Source organism: Blennius ocellaris (assembly GCF_963422515.1).
Source record: "Blennius ocellaris genome assembly, chromosome: 12".
NCBI lineage: Eukaryota > Metazoa > Chordata > Actinopteri > Blenniiformes > Blenniidae > Blennius > Blennius ocellaris.
Window position 1 is genome coordinate 17,122,213 of NC_137661.1, and position 24,889 is coordinate 17,147,101.

General features: G+C 40.3%; 1 protein-coding gene across 1 annotated transcript in view; it reads right to left on the reverse strand.

Moving 5' to 3' along the window:
* sema6bb (sema domain, transmembrane domain (TM), and cytoplasmic domain, (semaphorin) 6Bb) overlaps positions 1 to 24,889 on the reverse strand; it is a 131,246-nt gene that overhangs the window by 18,009 nt on the left and 88,348 nt on the right. The window contains exons 11-16 of the mRNA XM_080505628.1: positions 21,875 to 22,006; positions 20,964 to 21,113; positions 19,060 to 19,239; positions 16,454 to 16,594; positions 13,809 to 13,886; positions 8,696 to 8,754 (exon numbers count right to left, since the gene is read on the reverse strand). Coding sequence (XP_080361754.1) covers positions 8,696 to 8,754; positions 13,809 to 13,886; positions 16,454 to 16,594; positions 19,060 to 19,239; positions 20,964 to 21,113; positions 21,875 to 22,006 — 740 coding nt within the window. The remainder of the gene's footprint in view (positions 1 to 8,695; positions 8,755 to 13,808; positions 13,887 to 16,453; positions 16,595 to 19,059; positions 19,240 to 20,963; positions 21,114 to 21,874; positions 22,007 to 24,889) is intronic.

The window sequence follows — 24,889 nt, forward strand, 5'->3', positions numbered from 1 at the left end:
AACAAATACATCATCATTATTACTGTATCAACTGTGTGTTGAGTGCAGCTACAGCAACTCATTAATAGCATTAACAAACAGCATCATATAGCATGTCTTGATAAAACTAAACTTTTTTTTTAATTTTACGAGTAAAATATGCAGTGTGTAGGTTGTATCCAACCCAAACACTCTCTGGAACACTTGGACAATGAAAAACAATCCCACTCTGATGTATTTCTCATGAGACAGAATACAGCAATGAAAAATAATATGAACACCAACTGTAATATTTTCAAACAATCAAATCTGTTGGAAAGTGTTACATTGAGACAAATCTTAAAATGTTTGCGCCATGTTTGACATAGAAGTATTTCTAAATGGGATACGTTTTTATTGGATTTTCATAAATCCTTTTAACATCCTGTTTTCTTGTCTAATGTATAATGAATGCCACTGTCCAAAAGTTATGCACTAGTTATGAAAAGGACAATAAATATCACACACTTTCTATATGGTTTGTATCAAGATAAGTGTGTATGAGCACGATAACATGCATCTTATCATTGTCTTTAAGTTACAAGTGGTTGTTTTGAAGACATTCCCAATTAAATGCTGAAAATTAAATGACTACACTAGCAAGCACATTGACAAAGTACATAATTTCACCCTTTATGGTGAATGTACCCTTGTTTGATCGACTGATGATAGAATGCCTGTTATAGTGACTTATAGAAAGACACCATTAAGCCATTCCCATTAATACATCCACGAGCCGGCATGCACACGGACACACATGCAAAAAATTTAAGCCATACATTTCCTTGACATGTTCTCTTTCATCAGTGAGTCTGCTCCACCACACGTCCTCTCAATTAGATGCTGTGCTTCCAAACTCTGCTTTGATCAAAGCAGGTTTAAAGAAACAGCATGTCTCCGCATGCCAGCATCGGCAGTGTGCGTACGTGTGCACGTGCAAAGTGATTTTCGTTTCTAATAAATGCACGGAGTGCAATGCCTAACCGCAGGCCAAAACCCCTTGGCTACACTCAACTTCCTCACCGTTATGAAACAGATCCCACACTGTGGTCCTCTATCACTGCAGTGATGCATTCCTTTAGTGATGGTGTGCAGACCATTATACCCATATCACTGACTGTTTTAACAAATGGGGGGGTGGGGGTGGGGGTGGAAAACAGAATAACGCAATCTAGTAATATGGATAATTGTGTGAGTTAAGGATAAGATCCGGAGCTGTGATATATGAAAAGAAAACATCAGAGACTTGAGAAGCAGCTGGTTTACATCATCTGGGCACGAGGCTGCTGCGGGGGCCAGAGATAGTGCGTGACACAGGAGAGGCCCGTGGCACTTCCACTTCATTTGTCACACCAGCCCCTCCATGAAAACAGGAGCTCCTCTCCATGTCCAACACCTTTGTCTGTTCTCAGAGCTTTCATTTGCCCTCACCCTCATCTTTTCTCAGTTTCCTTTGTGATTCCATCATCAGCACCCTTTGCCCCTCGCTCCCCTCGAGTGAAGAGTCGCGTCCTCTCTTCCAGTCACTGTTTCTTCTCTGCATTCGCCCTCGCAACTCCAGACCTTGATCCCCTAAACTGTTACACATTTCCCATTCTCAAAGTTTGCCTCCTCATGATCTCTCGCTGTCTCGCCCATTCTTTTTGCTTGACTCTGCTCCTTGAACTGATTTACCCAGCCTCCCCTCTCCCCATCACCCATCTTCACAGCACAATTCCCTGCCCCTTGCAGAATCACCCTTGATATCTATGCGACTGCCATCAGCCACAGAAGAGATGAAAATCGATTCTCCTTCCAGCATTGCTTCTCTCTGGTTAAGGAGAAAACGGAGGCAGTTAGCTGAGCTCTAAGTAAGACCGTCCATCCATCTCCCTTTCAGGTCTGACGACACCGCTGCTCTGAGCTCATCGTGGCACTGACTGAGACTTGAAGATGGATGAGGCAGAGGCCAGGCAGCGGAGCAGCAGCGAAGGAACGACTACAGCGCAGCAAATGATGTGCAAAAAAGCAAAATGTGTGTAATTTCCCTGAAAGAGCAGAATATAACCAGCATAACCTCAAGGGGACTTGCTCAGCCAATTTACAAAAACAAATATAAACGGTTTCTCGCTAACCTCTGGCAGAATCTAACCATGTAGAAATTGTGGGTTTAATTTAAAATTTCAGTCTCACATCTTCCAGTGCTGACACATATCTTTAAAATATGTTCAGATCCTAATAAAAAGAAGTGAGATATGATTTGATTTGTTGTCTGAAACTAGTTTGTAACAAAACATTAATATTTTATAGAGGTAGGATTATTACATATCAATGTCATTTAATGACTAGGAAATAAATGATTGAAATGACTAAAGATAAACTAAAATCTCTGTAACTCAATGTGACAAAATGTTATGAGATCGTCAGTATTTGAAAGAGGGAAAAAAGGTAATTTGCTTGCAAAGTTCTACTGTTTTGATAAGTAGTCACATATTTTTCTTATCGGACATAATAAAAATATACTATGTTTTCAAGATGAGAAAAGAAAAAATTAATATCAGTTTGAATATAATATTGTATCCCATTAATAAGGGCAGCTCATTGTTTTAATGTGGAAAATGCTATAAAGTTATGTGCAACTAATGCTAATAATATTGGAAATAACATCAGAGAAACTGATTACTAATTGTGATTTAATAACTCGAATTAAAACAGCTTTTCAGTGAAGCCATTCTTTGCTTTTTACTAATTTTGAAGTGCTCATGAAAAACAAAACAAAAAACCCCAGTAAGAAAATAAAAGTATTCACATAGTAAAACATTTTTGTCATACTGCTTTCATCTGCTGGGAAACAACTATGAAACATTCCGTGAAATTAAGTTGGGATTCTTGAGCGAGGCCAACCGTCGCCATCTGGGCTGCGACGTCACGCAGAGGACGCTGGCCGGCAACCAGGCATCCAAACACAGCGATAGACACACAGCAGAGTGAGGAAGGATAAATAAATTCTGACATTTCAGACAGTTTTGAGCAGCAGTTGAAGACTTTTTAAAGAAGAAGAAGAGCATGAGAGAGTGTTCGCGGAGCGATTTGAGCCGTATCTTGACGATCAACTGAGCAACTCCTGCAGCGATTCAGATGAATCTGAAGACGAGGCGACCGTCAACGACTGTCTCGGCGATGTGAATGTGTCCATATCGGTTGACAGCGGGAGACTACAGAATAAAGATGGTAGAGCTGATATGATAGTACATGCTCCACTCACCCACATCCTGAGTCCACAGTGAGAGAAGGTCCCGGTTCAAACGCCAGCCGAGTCCTTTTGGTGTTGAGTTTGAATGTTCTCTACGTGTGTGTGGGTTTCCTCTGAGTACTCTTGTTAACTCGAAAAAAAAAACCTGTATCGGGAGTCCCTGAACAAGACCCCTGGCCCCTATCAGCTCCTTCTGAGCACCGCTCTTTGTGGCTGCTATACTGCTGGGCCCATTCAGGGAAGAAATGTTCCTTCTGAGGAGGAATAAGAACTAATAATAGATTAAAACTAACCATCAATCCAGCCTGCATATAGATTCAACATATCGTGTTGAAAACGTGATCCAGAGACAAAGTGTTCTCGCCATGACCTCAATCCCTCCATCTTCTCCAGCCTCCGACCTCCTGGAGATTGTTTGCTTTTCAATGGCGCTAAAGTCTAAAAAGGGCCATTCGAGCATGTCTCTAAGGAAGGCAACTATGAAAGGCATATTTGCCTGTTTATTTTTTACAGCAATTTAAAAAAAAATAAAATTAGCATGAAATATGGTGTCATGAGCATTTTAACTCCACAGTCGCTTAGATACATTTATTACTCCTAATAAAATCTTAATGGCTTAACTTTCTAGGACATGGCTGATGCTGACTGCATGTTGATGGTCTATGTCTGCTGTCGATTGTTTATAGGTTCATTTCTTTTGAAAATAGTTCTTCTGATTTTGCGTCACTCCTATCTGATTTTTGCAGTAGTGGGTACAATGAAGCATTTGCAGCCGACACTAATATACTTAAATAATCCCTGCTTGACTTAATCAGAACAAAAATAATGAACGATATATAACTTCAGCTGAACTGTATGTTAAATCAGTCATTAGCCTGAGTTACACTGTGCTGACAGTTCAGCTAATGTAACACAGCCACATTATAATAATATGACCCATTAGTAGGACATCCAAATGAAGTCCAAGTTACTCTTTCAAGAAACCAGATGGTTTTCAGTTTTTTTTTATTTTTTTTATTATAACTAGCCAAACAACCTCCTTACTTTTCAAGGAGTAACTGTAATGAGGTATTGATTTTCAATAACTGGCACAACACAAATAATGAGAATTAGTCTGACCATTAATTTAAATGATCCAGCAGTAATGTTATTTAGACATATCTAAAAGTTATTTAAAATTATGTTTCGCCAGGATAGCTGAATTTACTGTGACTGCAGGTAGGGGAGGAAAAAGAAATTGACATGCAGCTACAGAAACTTACTACTCTTCAAAGCGAGGAGGGGGTGAAGAGAGAGTGAAAATGAGTTTTCTGAATTTCCCCAAAGAGAGATAGATAGGCCAGACCGTATCTCACCTCTCATCTGCTGGGTCATGATACAGACAGGTGGAATGAGTCCAAGATAGAGATATGAAATATTCAGCAACAAAAAGCCTTCCGTCTGTTCCCCCAATCCAAAATCCCAGAGGAGTTTGTGTTCATGCAAGCATCTGTGTGTGTTTGTAAGTACACAGATGCACAGTCTCCTCAATACATAACGAAGCAAAGGCAGATGAAGAAAGCCTCTGAGGAAAATGCCGATAGACCCACATAGAGCAACAGTGCTGGCAGTTTTCAAAGTCTTAACAGTGTTAGTGACAGTTTGTCAAAACAAGTCCATTGAAGCTGCTTCTTTCCGTCTCCTTTGACTGAATATTGTGTGTGCAGATCGCTGAAAGAACCTTTGTCTCACAGAGAGACAAAGAGCAATGGACTCAGCATTAAGTGGGAACAAGAAACTTGGAGGATAACATCAATATTCGAGACAATGAAAGTGTCAGATGGAAATAGGAGATATGATGAAAAGATAGACTGCGACACCAAGTTCATCACAACATCTGAGACAAAGTGCTACCTAAGTGTTGGTGGCAGCCATCAGAGGGATGCTGGCTCACGGTCCCGGCATGCCCGCCCAGCAGCTTGTGCTCATCCAGCGACAACAGCGCTCTCTCACCTCTGTCAACAGAGCTCGGCTGGGGCATATTTCACCACAGGATCAAGACCAAACATGCCCCATAGCTCAGAAATTCCTCAAAGCCAAGGCCAGGGAGCAGGAACAGTAAATCTTTATGTGACACTGCTCCAGTACCAACAGATCCCGGAGCGCTGCATGCTCTCATCTCTGTTTGTCAGAGCTATTTATATTGAATACATTTCAAAATTAAAACTCTTAATTTAAGATCTCCATAAAGGTTACTGAAACACTTCCACCACATCAAATAGTCAAAGTGAATTTTGTGATCTGGACATCACGACACAGCAAATGGGTTTATGGAGTTCTTTGTTTTCATTAAAGAAGCAACTTGTTATCCAGTGAAATCAAGGTCACAATTTGCCTAATAGATGTAAATGTGGGCTGCAGAACAAACAATTCTTCATTCACTTCTGGACTGTGGGATTCTCTGTGTGGAATTTGTGTGTTCTCTTCACAAGTGCGTGGCTTTTATTCTGGTACTAAGTCAGTAACTCCAAATAGGTGTAAAGTTGGGTTTGATTGTCTGTATGTTAACCCTGTGATGGACGAGCTACATGTTCAGGGTGTCCCGTTAATGATATTCAGCTGGAATGAACTCAAACCCACCATGACCTCAAGAGAAAAGACTTGGTAGAAAAGATGTGAATTACTCCCAATAAAAATTACATTTAAATGTGAAAACTTTAAGCAGTGCTTGCATCGAGAAGTTATAGCCTGATTTAAATGAACCCTGATGCCTCCGCTCTGTTACTTGAGCTCGTTTGCGGATGTGTGCATGCTGCCGTCAGAGTCCTGGTGTACAAAAGCGACGCTGACTGAAATATAGATGTGCCTGCTTGATTGAAGCCCAACGCAGCACAGACCAAAGACATCCAAACAAAACAAACACATGGATCCGATCTCCATCGGAGTTGGTGTAGGAAACAGAGGAATTCACTGCTTTTCATTTTTTATTTCTTAATCCATCATCCAATATTGTTTTTACCTATCAGATAGCAAAAAAAACACCACATAAATACCATGAATGTGTTTGAGTCCAGCTCACAGCGATGTTGTGTGAGTGTGAGCTCAGAGTCAACAAACCATCCTTATGTTTCACAAACAGACCTGGACGTTATAAGTACTGAGAACCACATATGGAACTTTGGCAGCCCCTCTGAGGCGAAAGTAAGAGATTCTTTTCATAGTGCTGGAGGCTTGCAAAGAAAATTACTATCATCATATTATCAGTTAAAGCAATCGCACGCCACAAAACATACATGAGCTTGACTGGTGAACTTGAATGTATTTTATACAAATCGTGTCACATACAGCTTTTTAATTATATTGAGCTAAATTGTGCAAAACATTTCTCCACAGCATTCCAAGTTTATTGCTCATCACTCATTTCACACTCATTTGGATTCTTGGCTTATCGATTCTATAAGCGCACGATACAAACGCTGTAGGATGTAGTTACGGCCAAAGTATCCAGTTTTCTCGAGTTTCTTGAAGTAATCAGACTTCCTCCCACAATTCAAAAACATGCTGGTTAGATCAACCGATGACTCTACATTGCTTGAAAGCATGCATGCGTGCATGTATATACACAAAGGACAGGATCTCCAATTCATAGGACAGTTTTCTTCCAAAATGGAAGCTTTACTATTTTGATGCCACAACCAGACCTGATGATGAATTTGATTTTGCCTGAAGTAACACCAAGTACACGGCATACATTATAATTGAAGCTATTAACTCCACTGCATTGTAGCAAACACTGAGAATAAGCAGTATAATTGTTGGATTAAATCGACCTGATGAGAGTCCTACTCGCAAGTTACAGGAAAACATGCAGAAATTGGGAATGTAGGGAACGACCACAATTATTAATGTGGCTTTACTTTTACTGATTAACGAAAGTAATTAATTAGTGAAGTTCTTCATTAAGGCTACTGGTTGTAGTCCTCTCAGATTAGAATATGTGGCGATCCAGACTGTGTCACTGCTACGTAACCTTTGTGATTACAACTCGTACAATGAATGTCATCACTTTTTTCGGACCACAAACATTTTCACCAGACCTCCACACATAACATATCAAACATAATCCAAGACTGGAGCTTGAAAACATAACCATCCACTCTATTACCTAATTGGGCGTTTGCAATTATGCTCATTTCTCAAAGGCCGCAGTTGTACAGAGGCAGAGTAACGATCATGGAGCTCGTTAATTAAACACGTCTACATTTGCTGAAGTATAGTTCTTGACGATTATAAACAGACAGAATGAAATTCATCCCACATTTTTGTGCACTTCATGATTATCATTTTGTGCTCACACACACACACACACACACACACACACACACACACACACACACACACACACACACACACACACACACACACACACACACACACACACACACACACTCCAACCCCTGTTTTCTTTAGAAATTAAAAGCAGTATAGATACATATGTGATCTGTTTTAAAAATAACACAACCGGAGGTGGATTGCGGATATCTTTGTGGGAGCAGAACTAAACAGATTGACGAAGGCCCCCCTCATATTCGGTAAGATGCCACACATGGCCTCAGCGAAGACAAATAACAAGCTCAACTTTGCTGTGCATAGAGTGAGCATCATCCATCAATTACTGAACCCCCCCCTGTGGTTTGGTGGTCAGAGGACCTGAAGTGAAAGAGCAGCATCAAACAGAGCGCCCATCTGAAACAGGATTAGAGTTGTACGGGGGTTCTGATTATGCAATATTTATCTGTTCTTTTCTCAGGGAGCACGGCACATGAACTTGGGGAACTTTCAGAAGCAAAGGATTAATTTGCACGCACTGGAATTAGCGCTCAGATCAAAGCGAGGGGGTGTCATGGGAGGTTCCAAAAACCTCTGTGTATCTAGAATAAAGATTTTGCTTTGCTGGTTACCACATCTATTTTCATAATGTTATGGAGAGAGGAAAAAAAGGAGACATCAAGGGAAATTTATGCTTTAGTTGAATATAATTAACCACTTGTTTATGGGATGAAACCTACCAGACCAAAGCAGAGATAGCATTCAAGTAAGGACAGAGTAAACAGAATAAGGAACAAAGGTAGTTTAGACCTCTTGCTTGCTCTGAGACGACGTGAGGCTTGCAGACTGTCTTAAGGTTGGCTTGTGGTGGGTCACTCATGGGTAAAGTAAGATACTACTGAAAAGTGAGAAGGATTGGGACTTGTCCCTGTGTTTATTTATGGATTTCCTCTGTATAAACTGAAACTACCAGGATCGTCCTCGTTTTTACTGTAGTATTGTTTACCCCGAAGACACACAAGTTATACAAAAGGCAAAGACAAGAGAGAGCTATTTGCTTTAACACGTATTTTCAAATATGCACAAGAACACACACACACACACACACACACACACACAGAGTGCGACTTCTCTTACCGTCACAGTCACCCAAGTGGGCCACGTTTCCCTGTTCAACATCTTGCTCAAAAGGCAGTCTGCAGAGGAGAAGAGACAGTCATTAATCAGGAGACACTGACATGCAGCACAGATTCACTCAGATAGAGGAACACTATCTCAGCAGTAAAACTAAAAGACAAATCTCAATGGAACATATATCTCTACAAGCTCTTTCAGCTCTTAGAGTGAATGAGCACTGGGTTTTTTTTGTGTGTGTTTCTTTCTTTCTTTTTTTTTTAAACGGAGGACTGAGGGCTGCATAATAATAGACAACGATACTCACTAGTATTTAAATATAGCCATTTAAAATTTAAATATAGCCGTTTACATCTGCAGTCCTGTGATGATTCACTGTACGTGTTGTCATATCATCAGTCTTTGCACCGTGTTAGGAAGTTATATAGAGTAGAGAAAGTAGGGAAATTACTAGTGATCAAAATGCAACCTAAAACGTGGGTTTTTCTTAAATGATTATTTAAATATCCCCAATAAGGACATATTATTTAAAGTTTTATATCACATTTGCCTCATTCAAGAGTCTGTTTTGTGAACTACAGCTGTAAAGGTCAGAATATCAGAATTCTGTCTTACACTTATTCAATAAGAGTCTCAATTCATTACATTTCAATTTTAAGGGTCCATTAATATGTGTGCGTGCGGAATATGTATATGTAGACACATATACCTTTCTATGTTCATGTATGTGTGAGCGTAGGAAGGCAGTTCCTCTTGATATGCAATAGCCTGCATCAGGGAGCACTCAGAATATCACCATATGCCCTGAAAACATTTGTTCTGGACTAATTATGAAGTTGCTCCGACAAAGCAAAACTAACTGAATGCAATGATATGAGCTGAGAAAATCAAAACCAACATTATGAATTAGGCTGGATTGACACATTTGTTACCCCATCTCTCTCTAATGCTACTTGAAGAAAAAATTCACTGACAAGAATGTCGTGAAGTTTCTATAATTAATTATTAATATGCTCTTGTTATGCCCAGCTGAATTAAAAAAAGTGAACCCTCCTTAAAAAAAAAGAAAAAAAAAGAATATGACCCGAACCTTGACTTAATTTCCAGCATTTTGGAAATCACGATATATCCGATTTCTACAACTCGTTTCCCATATGGACAACAGGGAGGCATGAAACACCCCGCAGACAATAACATATGATGAAGTGAGAAAGTGGAGAGGAAATGAGAACAGTTCACAGGCCAGGTGCTCACCAAGAAAAACACAACTGCTTTTAGTTACGGCTCATGTCAGGGGAAAAATGGCAACAAGTTGCATACGACAGCTTGACGACATCTGAGTAGACGTGTACAAGCGCAAAAATGTATTTGCCTGCAGATTTCACTAGGTGTGGACAACATTTCAAGTAGTGTTCATGTGAATACAAAAAAAACTCAAATATTTCATAAATCGTGTGGGGTTATTGTCCTTTTTTCAACAGTTATTTCCAAGATAATTCCAGATAATGAACCTAAAACATCTAATGTGATGATTGAATAGACTGGAGCACAATATGATGATGGATTATAAGTAATGAAAAACACAGTCACAATGTGATGTCAGTGAATTTGATATCAGACAGCAGTGGACTTATCAAATAAGAATTCCAGTCATGATTCACAAAAATAGTAATATGTGCCTTGAAAGCTTTTCACACATGGCCAAAGTGCTTTTTTCTCTAATACCGAGTCTTTTTTCTCTAATGCTGAGTCTTGGTCAGACTTGGGTGAGAAGATTAACAACACACTCTTTACTCTGCTAAATATGAAGCGGCAACCATGAAAACTAGAAACCGGGAAAAAGGGAGAAAAATAACCTTTCCCTGGCTCTTTCCAATGTTACCTTTCAAACGCACTTTATAGCTGTATTCGCTTATCCTACACTTAATGACATCAAGTTGAGAGAAGGAATAAATGTAAAGCTGTAAATGTTAAACAATCCATTTAAAAAAAAAAAAACATCTCTAAATAATGCAAAAGAGTCATTGAATAATTTGCGATGTTATTTGCTGACAATGAATTGGCATCATTAATCACTGAACCACTTCTTCAACTATATTCACACTAAAAATACGAAAGACTTTGAAAGCATTTCCCTCCAGACAACTTGAGTTGGCTTGATGAATTCCTTCCACGTAATCAAATTATCATGAGTGTCTAACAGTCACTAAAAAAAACGTGTTCAATGGAGTTACTTGACGAGTTGCATAAAAACTAAAAAACAACTTGCGTAACTTGTGTGTTGCTTGTCTGCCTTGATCACAATGCCTCGATAGTGTGCCAGTAGTTGTGATGCTGTGAGCTGTCAGCACTGCGTGGGTCAGTTTAACAATGGAGTCACTAATCAAGTTCAGCTGGAGTTGCGTCGGTTTGTACCAAATCAAAGGGTGATGCAAACACATTCTGTCGTTCTGCTTTGAGTTAAGCAGTAATTGTTGACGTATGTTACGTTCGACTGAAAACGCTTCATCGTATGCACTACTGCAAAAGGCGATGCAATGTTTGGAAGTGATGCTGAACTTGGCATAAACCCTGTTTATGAAAGCTGAGATACACTGTCAACATGCAGACAGCAACAGACATGTCTTACAAAGGTGAGGTTACGTTTATTAAGTCGTAAGTGCAAGACAATGACGCGCGCAGGCATTGTTTTGATTTGTTTGAGTTCTCGCTCCTGCCAAGGGGATAGGCTATTCAACAGCCACATAAAACTCAGCTGCTTTCGAAACAAACAAACTCATGATCAAGAACAAAAACAGCTGAGATAAACCACCAACATGTAAACAACAGCAGACAACACTTATAAGGGGGAGCTTATTTTCATTGAGCGCCAACAAATACATCTGCGGGCCCTAAAAAGAGAACAGAAATTAAACTGTTTCGACATGCAACACTAGTAATGAGTAACAATCTCACAGAAACTTTTGTGTAAATAAGTCATTAAATTACGAATGGTAATAACAGTAGCAATACAATCAAAGGATTAATACTTAATATTAGGTTATTCAAAACACTAAGATGTTTCTAAATCCTGACCAACAGACTTTATCAGAAATGTGAAAGAGAATATGTGAAACTTTTGTTGATGTTATGATGAGCGGTTGACATTGCTCAACACTGAAACAAAGTTGAAACTGTGCAAGACCCCTCCAGAGAAGCTGAAGTGAGATCAAGAAATCAGCACACTTGATCATTTTGCAATTAGCTAAAGGCTCCAGCAGCAGTGGAGCCAACATTTGTTCTTTTAATGCCAGAAAAACACTGACAAATGAGTCCAAGCATGGTGTGAACATACAGTGGCTGTCATCTTAATAAAGAATAATGCTTTGTGTTCAGCTGGCTGCATCTCACACACTGTGGGTCATTTACTTTGTATACATTAGCTTTGCTTGTGGGTCTGGTTGCTTGCTGCATATATATGTTTGACCGTGTTTCCTTTATATTTTTGTTGCACTCTCCCAGGTGCACTGGCTCATTATTCAAATATTTCATAGTAAGAACAGAGACTGATGAAGGCCATATGTGCATGCATGCTGAATGCTGTGGACAGTATTATTGAGACCACGGGGAGTACAGGTGACACGATAATAAATGAGTGAAATTCAAGAAGTGTACATTAATGTATAGCACACCATAAAGCTGGGCAATTATGAATGAATATTTACCAGGAGATAATTAAAAGAGTGGGATAAAGGTAAGGGAGACCGTTACAATAGCAAATATGGATGAATGACTTAAATGTTTACCTACTGTTACTCTAAATGGTGCAAATGAACACATACAGGGCCTCAAATATAAAATATAACATTTTTTAAAAGACAGTGTGTGTTCAGTCTTTCAGTCTTGGTCGGTCCGACTCAAGCAAAGGAGCAAAAGTCACTAATTTAGCAGATCTAAAGAGTTGTTTATAACATAATAGGATACAATTGCTTCATTTTCACTGGCAAAATCTAATCAAACAATCCCAACCACACGACATACGCACAGCTATAAAACCAGACATAAAAGTGGCTTTTGTTGCAGTAAAATAACAACATTAACAACTTTATTAAAACTAGAAATGTCCCCTTGCCAAGATAATGTCAAAACTCCAATCTCACAATATATAACAGCAAATCCTGCATGCTCTTTTGGTGACAGTTTGCAAAGAGACGTCGCATGATTCTGCAAAGAGGAAATCCACCATAACTCAATGCAGCATCGATTGCTGAGTTGACCGCCCTTGGCAAATCAAATCAAGACCAACACAGAGGCCTTTAATAGTATAAGCAGGGAGCCTGAGGTGGTCCTTAAAGTCTGTGTTGTCTTTCCGGCTGGCATTACACCTGTGTTTGAAGGCCTAATTCAATCAGCAGCTTGACTAAGGAGATATTTGATTACAGTGGAGGGAAACAGCCACGACTGGAGAAGAACCGTAGAGGCAAACCACCGTGTTTCAGTCTCGCTCTCTCACGCACACAATCACACAAACGCCATCTATCGAGGCATCCATTCATGTGCACAGCCAGACATTTAACAGTCTGGTATATTTTCAGCACAGATAGCGCCATAAGAGACAACACGAGAACTCCCTCAGTCACACACCTACACAATGTTTTATGACCACCATTTGGTAACAAGTAAAGTGGAAGAACACAGTGTTGTTGAGGTTCAGACATCTTGAATCGATAAGAGCAGACTGTGTGACAGCTACTTAGAGGGCACAGATGTTACTAAGAGGCTCAAATAGTTGCAGACAGAACCAAGGACTTCCAGACCAGATAAATAATATATGGGCTGTCTCCACGGGTGGTCTGGAAACGTCGGCTGTCAGAAAAAATAACCTTGAGAAGAATGAAAGAGGAAAGAATAAATCAAATTGAAACAAAGTAGCATAAAAATATTGCCGAATCAAAGCAGGAGAACAGAGAAAAGCGATAAAACAGCACCTGATACTTCAGATGGACATAAAAACTGATGAAAACGGACAAAGAAGAAGACGGTGTGTCAGCGCTGTGACAGATCAGGAACTAAATACTACATGAAGTGGGGCAGCGTTTGATCTTGAGATGTAGATCTGAATGGAAAGGTGTCATACCTCGTCCCCGGCCTGAGGAAAGAGCAGGTGCTTCCTCTGGTCCAGCCACAGTACGGATCCCTGGAGGCAATGCAGTTCCTACAAAGAGAGAAGAAAGGTCATTTGTTTGTTTCAACAGTGAAACCTACTCACTTCTGACATTCCCTTTTTGGGGATTCGCTTTTTGATTGAATGCGACAGCATCGTAAAGAGGCATATCCAAATCTGACAAATAACATAAATCTAACAATTTGTTTGCTTTTCCTTTGAGGTACTCTGTTCAATCCTTTTTCAATGGTTTGATTATTATTGTTCCGGCGTGTAAAACTAAGGCTCCACAATATGTTACAATTTGATTTCAGTTGGGCTGGAACAGTGAGATGACAAAATACTAACTTTTAAAAACCAACAATGCCACAGTCATTTCCTGATTTTACTACAAGATAAAGACATCAAGAAAATCTTTTTGTTGGTTTTGTTTTTTACAAGATCTGTTATGAACAACCTAAAATTTCTTTAGCAAGAAAGGAGCTCCATAAAGTTTTCTGTTTTCTTCCTCCATTTAAATGCAGTGAAAATCACATCACATTTCACAATACAAGATGTTTACAGCCTTCATACGGCATTGATGGTACAACCTTGATGCTAACTTTATTTTTCTACCAGCATTGATCACCCTGCTGTTACAATAATCTGTTTAGGTCATGTTGTGGTTCACATTATGTTTGGGTTTCGTATTTAGCTTATAGAACATTTCATCCTCCTGTATTGGACTGTCGGTTTCTTTTGTGTCCTTGTCACCAGTCTCATTATCAGTTCAACTCTCTGTTTAGTACTAGTTCTGGCTCTGTATGGACCAACCACAACGTGGACTCAGCAGAGGATGGTTCAGTTGTAGACTTTCTAATCACATTTTCAGGGATGATCAGAGGGATTCCTCTACTGGCGCCAGCAACTGTGCTCAAGATGAGCAGGCTTTTGGGAAACCTGTAGGAATATCCTTACTTCTCTAGAGACAACTGGTAAGGAAACCAATAAACCTGCAAACTTCAAGCCTGCTAGCACCAAGCCTTATGGGCCCAAGCCCTCTGGCATCAAGGCCACTCGCACTGAGATAGCCAGCTCGCTTCCTGTTAGTTCCATGACTGCTATTCACGAGCTTGCGAGCTCCACCTCAGATCAGAAGAGGTGATTCTGGGGACAGGGAGTTCACCTCAGTATGTACAAAGGTCTGGGTACGTAATCAACAATGGACCACATCACTAGGAATGTCAATGCCACCAAACCAGCCTCGAGATCCCACAGAGTTGTCAGTCGTAATTTCCAAGGTAGGGGGTAGGTGACACAGAGCCAGTGCTGGAGCACAACAGAATCACCAGGGCCAGCACACACATCATCCCCCCGTGATCTCACTACCACTGTCTCACTCTGGCAAATTTGATGTCATTTTACACACAAGATAAATGCCATACTTAAAAACAGAAGAACAAGAACATTGTTTTGGGGCTGTTCTTTAATAATATTGTATAAGCTTGCCTTATGGCGACACATAAGGTGTTTATCGTGACTGAATTTATTGCAAAGGAAAGGCCAAACTGTATGTTTTCTATGCTAGAACGCAGAGTTATTTTTCTCAGATGTTGTGCACAAAAGCTAAAGTGAACCAAAAATGATTTAAGAATATCAAATAAAAATGCACTTCCCCTGTAAACTTGTGGAATGAAAATTCAAAAGGACTCATAAACAAACTGACCTGAAGCTGCTAAAGCACGACTAAATGTTGAACCTGCTGGCGCACAGAAAATTAACTCTCATTCTCACATCTAACCACACTACACACACATCAGAGGGCATGCGAGCGCTTTTCTAATATGCTCTGGATTACACGCTTGTATGACTCACCTGGCTCAGTGAGCACGCTGCACGCCTCGATGTACGAGTGTGCATACCAGTTTGTGTTATTCTGTCAGCGCATCCTAAGGGGCCACAGGCATCAAGGCTCAGCGAGTGTGCCAGTCAGGAAGAGTCTGACTTATGTGGGTGTGAACAGGTGAAACACCATCACCATCAGTAAATGCATCTTTGAGTGTAACCATAGGGAGGAAGTTTAAAATGTAATAATGTAGAAGCAGATTAATTATTGATTATGCCTCATTAAAGTGGATGCATTATTATTCAACCCTGCATCAGATTTATTTTTGCATTCTTCCTTTTATTCTACATATTCATTGTTTGTGTATAGAATATGTGGTGCGATGAGTGCCACTATTACGTGTATCTTTTTAATTTATCACAGATGGCACCAACATTGAAAATCAGGGAAAATAATACAACATTATGGTTATTGACAATGTATTACACGAATAGCTTTGATTAGATTTCCTGGCAATTTACAGGCCCATTGTAATGAAATATGAGTAATTTCTCTATTATGCAGTGGCAGTTAACAGATTATCATTCTACTCAAGGACGGAGACAGGTGTTATTGAGTTGTAGTACCGGGTTATAATCACAGGTCTGCTGCAGTTGCAGCTGGCAGAGCTTCACCACGTTTTGCTCATAAGTGCTTGTGAAGGCCAGATGGTTCCTAAATGGCCACCTAAGTTTTCATGCTACTCAGCTGCCCTTTTATGGTCCTCTGTGTTTTGGATTTGGTGCGGACTTACTTCATGCATCGGGAGTAGAGTTGGCATCGTGCCACAGGTATCCTGACCACACAGGAGGGGAAGGTGAGGAGGAGAGTGTGGCTCAACCGGTCAAGAGTCAGAGACAGCAGCTGCCGGGCCTGCAGAGAGTCCTCAGCACACCTGTACCACACACACACACACACACACACACACACACACACACACACACACACACACACACACACACACACACACACACACACACACACACACACACACACACACACACACACACACACACACACACACACACACACACACACACACACACACAAAATTCATAAAGCAAGCGCACATAAAACAAACAAACAAAAAAAGAAAAATTCATTAAGCAATTTCAATTACCGGGCCGAGAGTGCATATTAAACCTCTGACCTCACTCTGAGCATTACATCGGGAGAGAAAGCATTCCTCATGTCGCCACGCAAAACACAAGCAAACGTAAACAGTCCTATAAATAAAAGCCGTAATAAAAGTAAAAACAACGAGGGGCCATCCCCGTTGTTGGATGTACCCAAATATGCAGTGTGCTGATTGCAGAGGTTTGCAGGGTCACATGGCCAAAAACATCAACCAAGGGCTGAATCGCTTCTAATTGGCACTTAGAGCTACGATAGCTGGCACCAACCTCCCTCCATGAAACAGATTTATACCTTTTTATGCATATGTGCACTCATGCATCAGTTGTATCTTGATAGTTTATGGTAATAATATTGCACCGGCCCTACAGCCATTAAGAATAATTTATCATTCTGCTAAGGCTAAGCTGTGAATCATTCTTCAAAGCCAATACCACAAAAGGAAGGTAAGGCACTACTGAGGGAATTGGTTCGAGTAAAATGAAACAAAAAACTAAAAGAATCAAGTAACAAACGCAGGAAGGAGAGGCAAGAAGCAAAAAGAGGCACGTAATGAGAAAACTGATGCCACAGAACCAAGATCAAGTAAGGGAGAAAATAGCGAAACAAATACAAGCTCATTTACATCTTTTTTTGGTAATTCCCCAGTTCGCTATGACAATCAGCCCATCACAGACCACTGATTTCTATCTGTGCTTACAACTGAAAAGATAATTGTGTTCGTACCCTTGTTCTAGTGTCACCTGGGGCTTGTTACGGGGCACAAGGAATTTCTTGTCTCAACGTAAGGATAATATAAAAAAAATAACTTTAAGGATAAGAAGTGAAACAGTACAAGTCAAGACAATTTTGAGGAGGAAAGGTGTTTCTAGTTGGATCAAGATTCAATACTTGTAGATGCCACTTATATACATGAAATAACACAATGACAGAAACATGAGTGGAAATCACCAGCCAAAACTTCTCTCCCCGCTGCCCGCCCTGCAGGCGCCCATCATGTTGGACACTGAATCTCAAAGAGCACAAAGCAACATCGAAGGCTGAAAAAGCACTGTTGTACCCAGTGTTCATTATGTAATGATGGGCATCGCTGCTTGCTTCATGTAAAATGGCTATTAGGAAAGGACAAAGGACCCAGTCTATTCAAATTTTTCATCAAGATCCAGATATCATAGGTGACTCAGTGTCAGGCTGAAGATAAGTGGTCAATTTCACTGACAATGAGCGACTTTGGTCAAGATTAAGGATGCTGTGATTTTATCGCCATTTCATTAGTTTCTATTATTCTTATTTTAAAAGCTCTTCTGCAATATGTCTCAGGCTCATTAAAAGATCTTCAGATTTCTTGATGATAAATATTTATCTCCAATCTTTGCAGTTTTCCTTTTGCTCTGATTTCTGCTCTCAGCATGGGGTTGCATTGCCTCAGATTCTGCACAATTATGTGTGTCGCATGCATACTAGGTGAGGCTTTCTGCATAATTCAGAACACGTCATGTTTCCAGGATATATCATGCCTCTTTTTTGACTGAGCTCATCACACCAACAGCTCCCGCCACGATCCCTCCGTCGAACCCAGATGTCACTTAACCCCCTTGTGGCCTTCTTTGATGGAATTTTTGGCATCTGTGAGTGATTTCACATAAACAGACTTCCTACCCATACACATTTGTGCCTCAAATCAATATAAAAGAATGCCTTATTCACTTTGGGCCAAGAGTTAGAATAGAACATTGAAACCTCCTCTCATGTGTGTACATTAAATATGAAATAACATCCTGCAGGTAGTTAGGTTTACTGTAAAGAGTGTAAACAAAAGATAACTGCTTGCTTCACAAAGGGGAACACAGCTGAAGCTTATTAATTAAAATGTCACATACCCGCCTCATAATCAGTGACAGCCAGGAATTGATTTGGGAGGAAAAAAGGCTGGCACAATCTCATCATAAAACAATACCGTGTCATTTCTACATTTAGAAATATACAAATAAAACATCATTTATTAATCAGCTTCAGATAAGTAGGAGTGGAAAGTAGGTGTCTCTTTGTCTTTTTTTTCTCCTTTCGACAGAGATTAGCTGCCTTTTGCTGCTTTATACCACGAACCAGCAGACAAAGGCGTTCTTTAGTAAATCCCAACAAGACACGTTATACATGTATTTCCTAAAGTGTTGAAACTAACTATTCAAAATTCACTCTCTTGTCAGAATTTCCTTATTGTCGTACTTATCGGGATTGAATCCCTCCAGTTCCTCCAGGAAGATGTTGCTGTTGGTGACTGTATTGTCCTGGTTGGGCATAATGAGAAACTTGAGGATGGTCCCTCTGCTGGACCCGAGGAAAAGGACGGTGCGATTTCGATAGGGCCCAGCCTCTGTGTCCACCACCATCTTATTCAGCTGGTACCTGCAGCACAGGAGAGAGAGGGAGGAAGAACATTTAACTGCGCAACCCACTTGGGACTTTTCTTCCATGAGAGCGAAAAGCATTGTCAAGCACCTCCTGGAGGCGAGTTTATGATTTAAGTGCATTGCAGCTGATTGGTTTAGGTGTGAAATACTGACTCTTGTGAATTTAAAATCATAACATACCATTTTCTCTTGAGTCACTACAAAATGAAATTAATTCCACAGAGAAGAAACTGCTCATCGAACTTGCATAATAAACTAATTACGCCAGACGTTTCGGTCATTAATAATATCAGTCTGGCAAATGGGCTCGTCCTGGAACAATAGCAGAGTGCTGCTGAGCTACATAAAGTCCTGTGTATGTGAGTCAATAGACGAGAATAGCAACCGTGTTGTGTCAAGTGTTTAATATTCTTCATACATCCAGTCAACATAATCCCACGGTGGCTGGCTGTCAATGGGACTCCATAGGGTAGATAGGAGGAAGAGAGAGACGGAGACAGAGGCTTGTACTTATTTATGTTGGAGCTGATGTGTTACAGCTGCATGCTTGTAATCACAAACTTCAATACCAAACCCTCTTAAACAACATCAAAAGGCAGACCAAGTAATTGGACACAGTAGCGATATGATAAATAGCTTGACCCTGGTCCCTTAAAACATCATACAGGAATTTACTCAACTTCAAGCAATGAGTTCAGCTAAAACAGTCGCGGTATTCAATGAACTCAAACTCATCATGCAATCTGATGGCTTGAAAATATTTATTTAAAAAAATGTGGCGTTTTGAGTAGCTGTTACATTGCAAAGATGTGTTTACACTTATCCATTTAGCTTTGGTTAAAATTAAGGCTGGTGGGATTGCTGTGTTTATTTGTGTGAGTGTGAACTCCATCAACATCACGGCGCCACCAAACACGTCAGCCGAATACATTTCAAACAGCTAGTGCAGTTAGTTTAAAGTCTGATCTAAGTGTGAACACAGCATGAACCAAAGAGTTCTAAACAGACCAAGCATAGGAGGTGACGGACTTCAGAAGTGTCGTATCCTCGCAGCAGATTGTAGTGGCGGTGCACAATGGAAGGATTCCTGCTGGTGTTTTCATGCCTTTCTATATTTTACAAGCTGTTGGTGAATTCTTAGCTGGTAAAAGTCCATCGACAATAGCCCACAATGTATTTTTCCACAATGGTTTGGTTTGTGTTGGTCACCACACTGCACTATTTAAAATTACTGAAGTGTGTGTGTGTGTGTGTGTGTGTGTGTGTGTGTGTGTGTGTGTGTGTGTGTGTGTGTGTGTGTGTGTGTGTGTGTGTGTGTGTGTGTGTGTGTGTGTGTGTGTGTGTGTGTTCGTGTGTGCGTGTGTGTGTTGCTCTTCTTGTCTTCCCCTAAGCAGTCAATGAGTCATATCATTTTCTGTATTTCATGTAATATTAAAAAAAAAAATTATACTTGCACCTAAATTCTCCAATTGGGACAATTGGAAAGCATCATATAGTATCAGACAGTACATATCCTGTTGTAACATACTCTAATAAACCAAGCACTCCGCATTGGTTAGAAAGTTATGTGGTAAAATCACAGCAGCAGTTCAGCAGGTGTTTTGATGTGGTTCTGACCAGCAAAATGAACCGCAGGTGTGAATACTACACGATACGTCTGCTTTGCAAAAATGCTACGAACATTCAGACGTGCTTGAGCAGATCTGAGTTCATTCCTACCTGACCATCGTTCTGACTATCCAGGGTCTCTGTCCAAGTGACGGCACGGCTTCATCCATCAGGGGATGGGTCTTGACGAAGTTCAGCATCTCATCAGGGAAAGAGTTTGAGGAATTAAACCTGGATCCTTGAACAGCACATTCACCTGGTCTGTAAGGAACAATATTCAGTGTGTTAAGCTTCCAAAACGGAATATTTCTCAATAGTTCAAGCCTCAGACATATACACATAAAGACATGATCAAGCAGTCCAGACTGTCTGAGTGTCTCACATTCATAAGGACTTTTATAACTGGATAAAGCGAGCTGCATTGATTGAGGGAGAAGAGGACCACATTTGAAGCATTTGAAATATGACAAATAGTTACATAAGGCGAGTTCGTGCCTTTAACTCAAGGGAACAAAATTAATCCTTGTGAAGATGAATTGAACACCTCAGCTTATTTAAAAAATGTGTCGCGATTAAATCCCGATTTGACCAACATTTGGAGTTTATTCAGCCACCAAATTTCTGAGATATAGGTGATAGACCGATCGATCAATCACCTATATCTCAGGATTACTATTACAGGATTACTATTGCAACAACACATCATCAGTAGGGTAAAACTAACCTGTCTCGAGATAGACGGATGGATGGATGGATGGATGGATGGATGGATGGATGGATGGATGGATGGATGGATGGATGGATGGATGGATGGATGGATGGATGGATGGATGGATGGATGGATGGATGGATGGATGGATGGATGGATGGATGGATGGATGGATGGATGGATGGATGGATAGATAGATAGATAGATAGATAGATAGATAGATAGATAGATAGATAGATAGATAGATAGATAGATAGATAGATAGAGAGTTTTTTGCAACAAAGGTGCGTAGAGTGACCACTGGAATCTGTACCTCGGTTTAGGGATGAATTCATCTGGAACAGGCGTCCAAATCGACTCTGGGGATTTCTGCTCTTTAAATCTTCCTTCAAACACGGAGGCGAGTTGCTCCATGTCGAAGGCACACACCGCCGAACCTGGAATACTACACACACACACAGAAAGAGCGGTAAACCTGAGGCAGACTGACACAAAGTCTTATAATTTTTTTCAATTTGATTTTGATAGTTTTGACAGTTGATCTAAAATAAATGTCCATATTTTGTCAATTATATTTGATTTTAATTTAGTTGTAAAAACTAAAATATATTTTTTATGGCACTTTATATTTAATATTTAGATATATCATTTGTATTTTTACATTTTAATAGATTCATTTATCTTGGAAATATTCCTGGTGCTAGTGCAATAACATTTTGTTCTCTGTACACCATTATTTATATTGGAAAGATAATGAAGTTCAATTCAATAAAATCCTTCAACACAGGCGCAGATAAAAAAAAAAGTTTAAAGATACAGATAAGACAAAATAGATTAAACCAGGACTGTAAACGACACATACACACAAGTCAAAATACACATGGCCAACTGGATGGACACACAGCAAAGATGACAAACTGGATATGAGCTGTTCATATTTTGACATTAAGGCTGGAGCACAAAGGAAATTGTTACTGAGATGAAAAGAAATGGAAAAAAATTAAAGAAATAGATGCTGTCAACTCTGTGGCCAATGAATAGATATGCAGAGGATGCAATAGCAAGATTAGGCCCATGAAAAGATCTTGGCTGGAATTTCTGGAATATAAAACTGAATAGGAAATGAGTCACTGATTATTCTGTCTTTCACAAAAGCGAGGGGGTGATTCTCGTAAAGGAAATGAACCCAAACAACACATTCCAGTAAAAAGCTTGGTGCACCTCGGAGGCTGTTTAACTACTCATGAACCCAGCAACTGGGAGCTGAGCATCTGCTCGTAGAAGTGCTCACCCCCTTTTCCCACTCACACAAATAAACACACGCAGAACAAATCAACAAACACATTCACACGGAGTCGGACTGTCTCTCAGGAGCCTGACGCCACACACTTGTGTATTGGAAAACGAGTCGCTGTGAGACACAAGAAATACAGAGAGCCTTGTCAGGATGAGATAAGAGATGACTTTTTAAAATATATCCCCCGCTTCCTGTTTCGGGACTCCGCTCTCCGCTCTCCGCTCTGAATGTGTCCTCATCAATGACTAATGGTATGTGTGTGGTGCGAAGGCTCGTGACTAAGTACTAACACCTTTGCGATGCACACACCGTACAAAAACAACAACAAAAAAATAACACTATGAGACTGAGTCACCTCCAGCCTGCTGCTACATGAATCCCACGTATTAAATTTTTTTTTTATGAACTTTTATCTATTTTTTTAATTTCAAAAGACGAATGTCCAGCTGGTTGTTTGGTGGCCTCTGCAGCCTGAAACAACACTTTCGCTTCAAGCTGAGAGGGCTTTCTGTTGAGTGCCCATCTGAAAGCCACAGAAGGGTTTGTTTGGGAAGGCAATGCCTGAAGGCTGGATTTTACTTGCAGCAGGGAGTCGTGCTCTGCTGATGTGCCATTTGATCAGGTCACACCGTCTCCCTCTGTACTTATCATTCATAGGCAGGGATGCGACTCAACCCCGGCCAGGGTGGCGGAGCTGCAGGCATATCTGTGGACGATACGGAGTCTCTCCCAGGACTGCCGGCACCAGATGTTGTGTGTGACACGTCTGCCAGCGCCGCGCCCCTGCCAGCTTGGCTTCCTCTTTCTACCTTTTCTGAACCTTCCTTCGCCTCACTCACTTGTTCACTTCCACTGCAGGTCACTGGGTTTGCCCCCGTGCAGGGCTGTGTCTAACAGAAGTAAGCCAAAAAGCCTGAGGCTATTTTTCTTTCAGAATTCACTTAATTATTTTCACTCTGCAGCCATCTCCCACGCTGGCATTTCTCAGTTCATGTGTGTTTTCTAATAGACAGAAATAATTCCCCAGTTATTTTTTTTCGTCAGCCTCCACATTTGAGGACGGCTTTTCTTTATTCACATTTTTGAGTGTCACTGTCGGCATGTCCCGACTTCATTCTTTCTCGTCGAATGGGGTTGAGTGATTGGCTGTCCCGGCGTGATGCATGCGGTGTTTGTTTGAGAGGACTACTGCGGAGTCTGAAGTGCTTCCTCGCTGTTTAACAAACTCACTGACGGCTTGAAATAACACGGCCGTCACGCACACACGACGCCTCGTGGGAGTAAATGAGGAACAGGAGATGGTGGGCAACATTCAGTGTCAAGCCTTTCATTAGTGGTTTGACTCATACATTTTCTGAACTTGAAAGTTTTCTCTTTCATCTCAACTAAAAGATTCTGGATGATTTAAGCACAGCAGAAATGTATAATATATCTGTAAATTATACATATATTATATGCAATGATTTTTTTTTCCAACATGATGTTGTTAACTTGAAGAGATTTTTTTCTCACAATATTCCCTCAGTTCATTGATTACCTCGCCTTGAATTTCATCCAACTTGGCAAATGTTAAGATGAGTTCCAGATGTACATCGTTTATGACCTAGATCTAGTTTGGCTGCCAAGATGAAATTAACTTTGAATTGGCTGCGTTGTGAACTAATGTAACGACCAGAAGTGGAACAATCATCATTATCAGTTGTTGACGCAATAAGAATTAATGTGAAATTCTACATTTGTGGAGAAACTGTGAAGAGTTTCATATAGATTGTAATTATGAGGTTTGTAAATGGGAAATCACTGGCATGCTGTTAATTGTAAAATGTATCTATAAGCATGCTCTTTAAATTTTTACTGGCAACCAAGGTGTGACGTACAGAGAGAGGCGGGGGATCTACTCATAGTTGATGCTTCCCCTCTTTGCTCAAAGGTTTTTCTATTGGTGAAGTACAAACTTGTTGTCTACTCTATACCATCCCATTCACACAGTATATCCCCCGCATTAAACTTCTTTTTTAAACTAATGGTCTC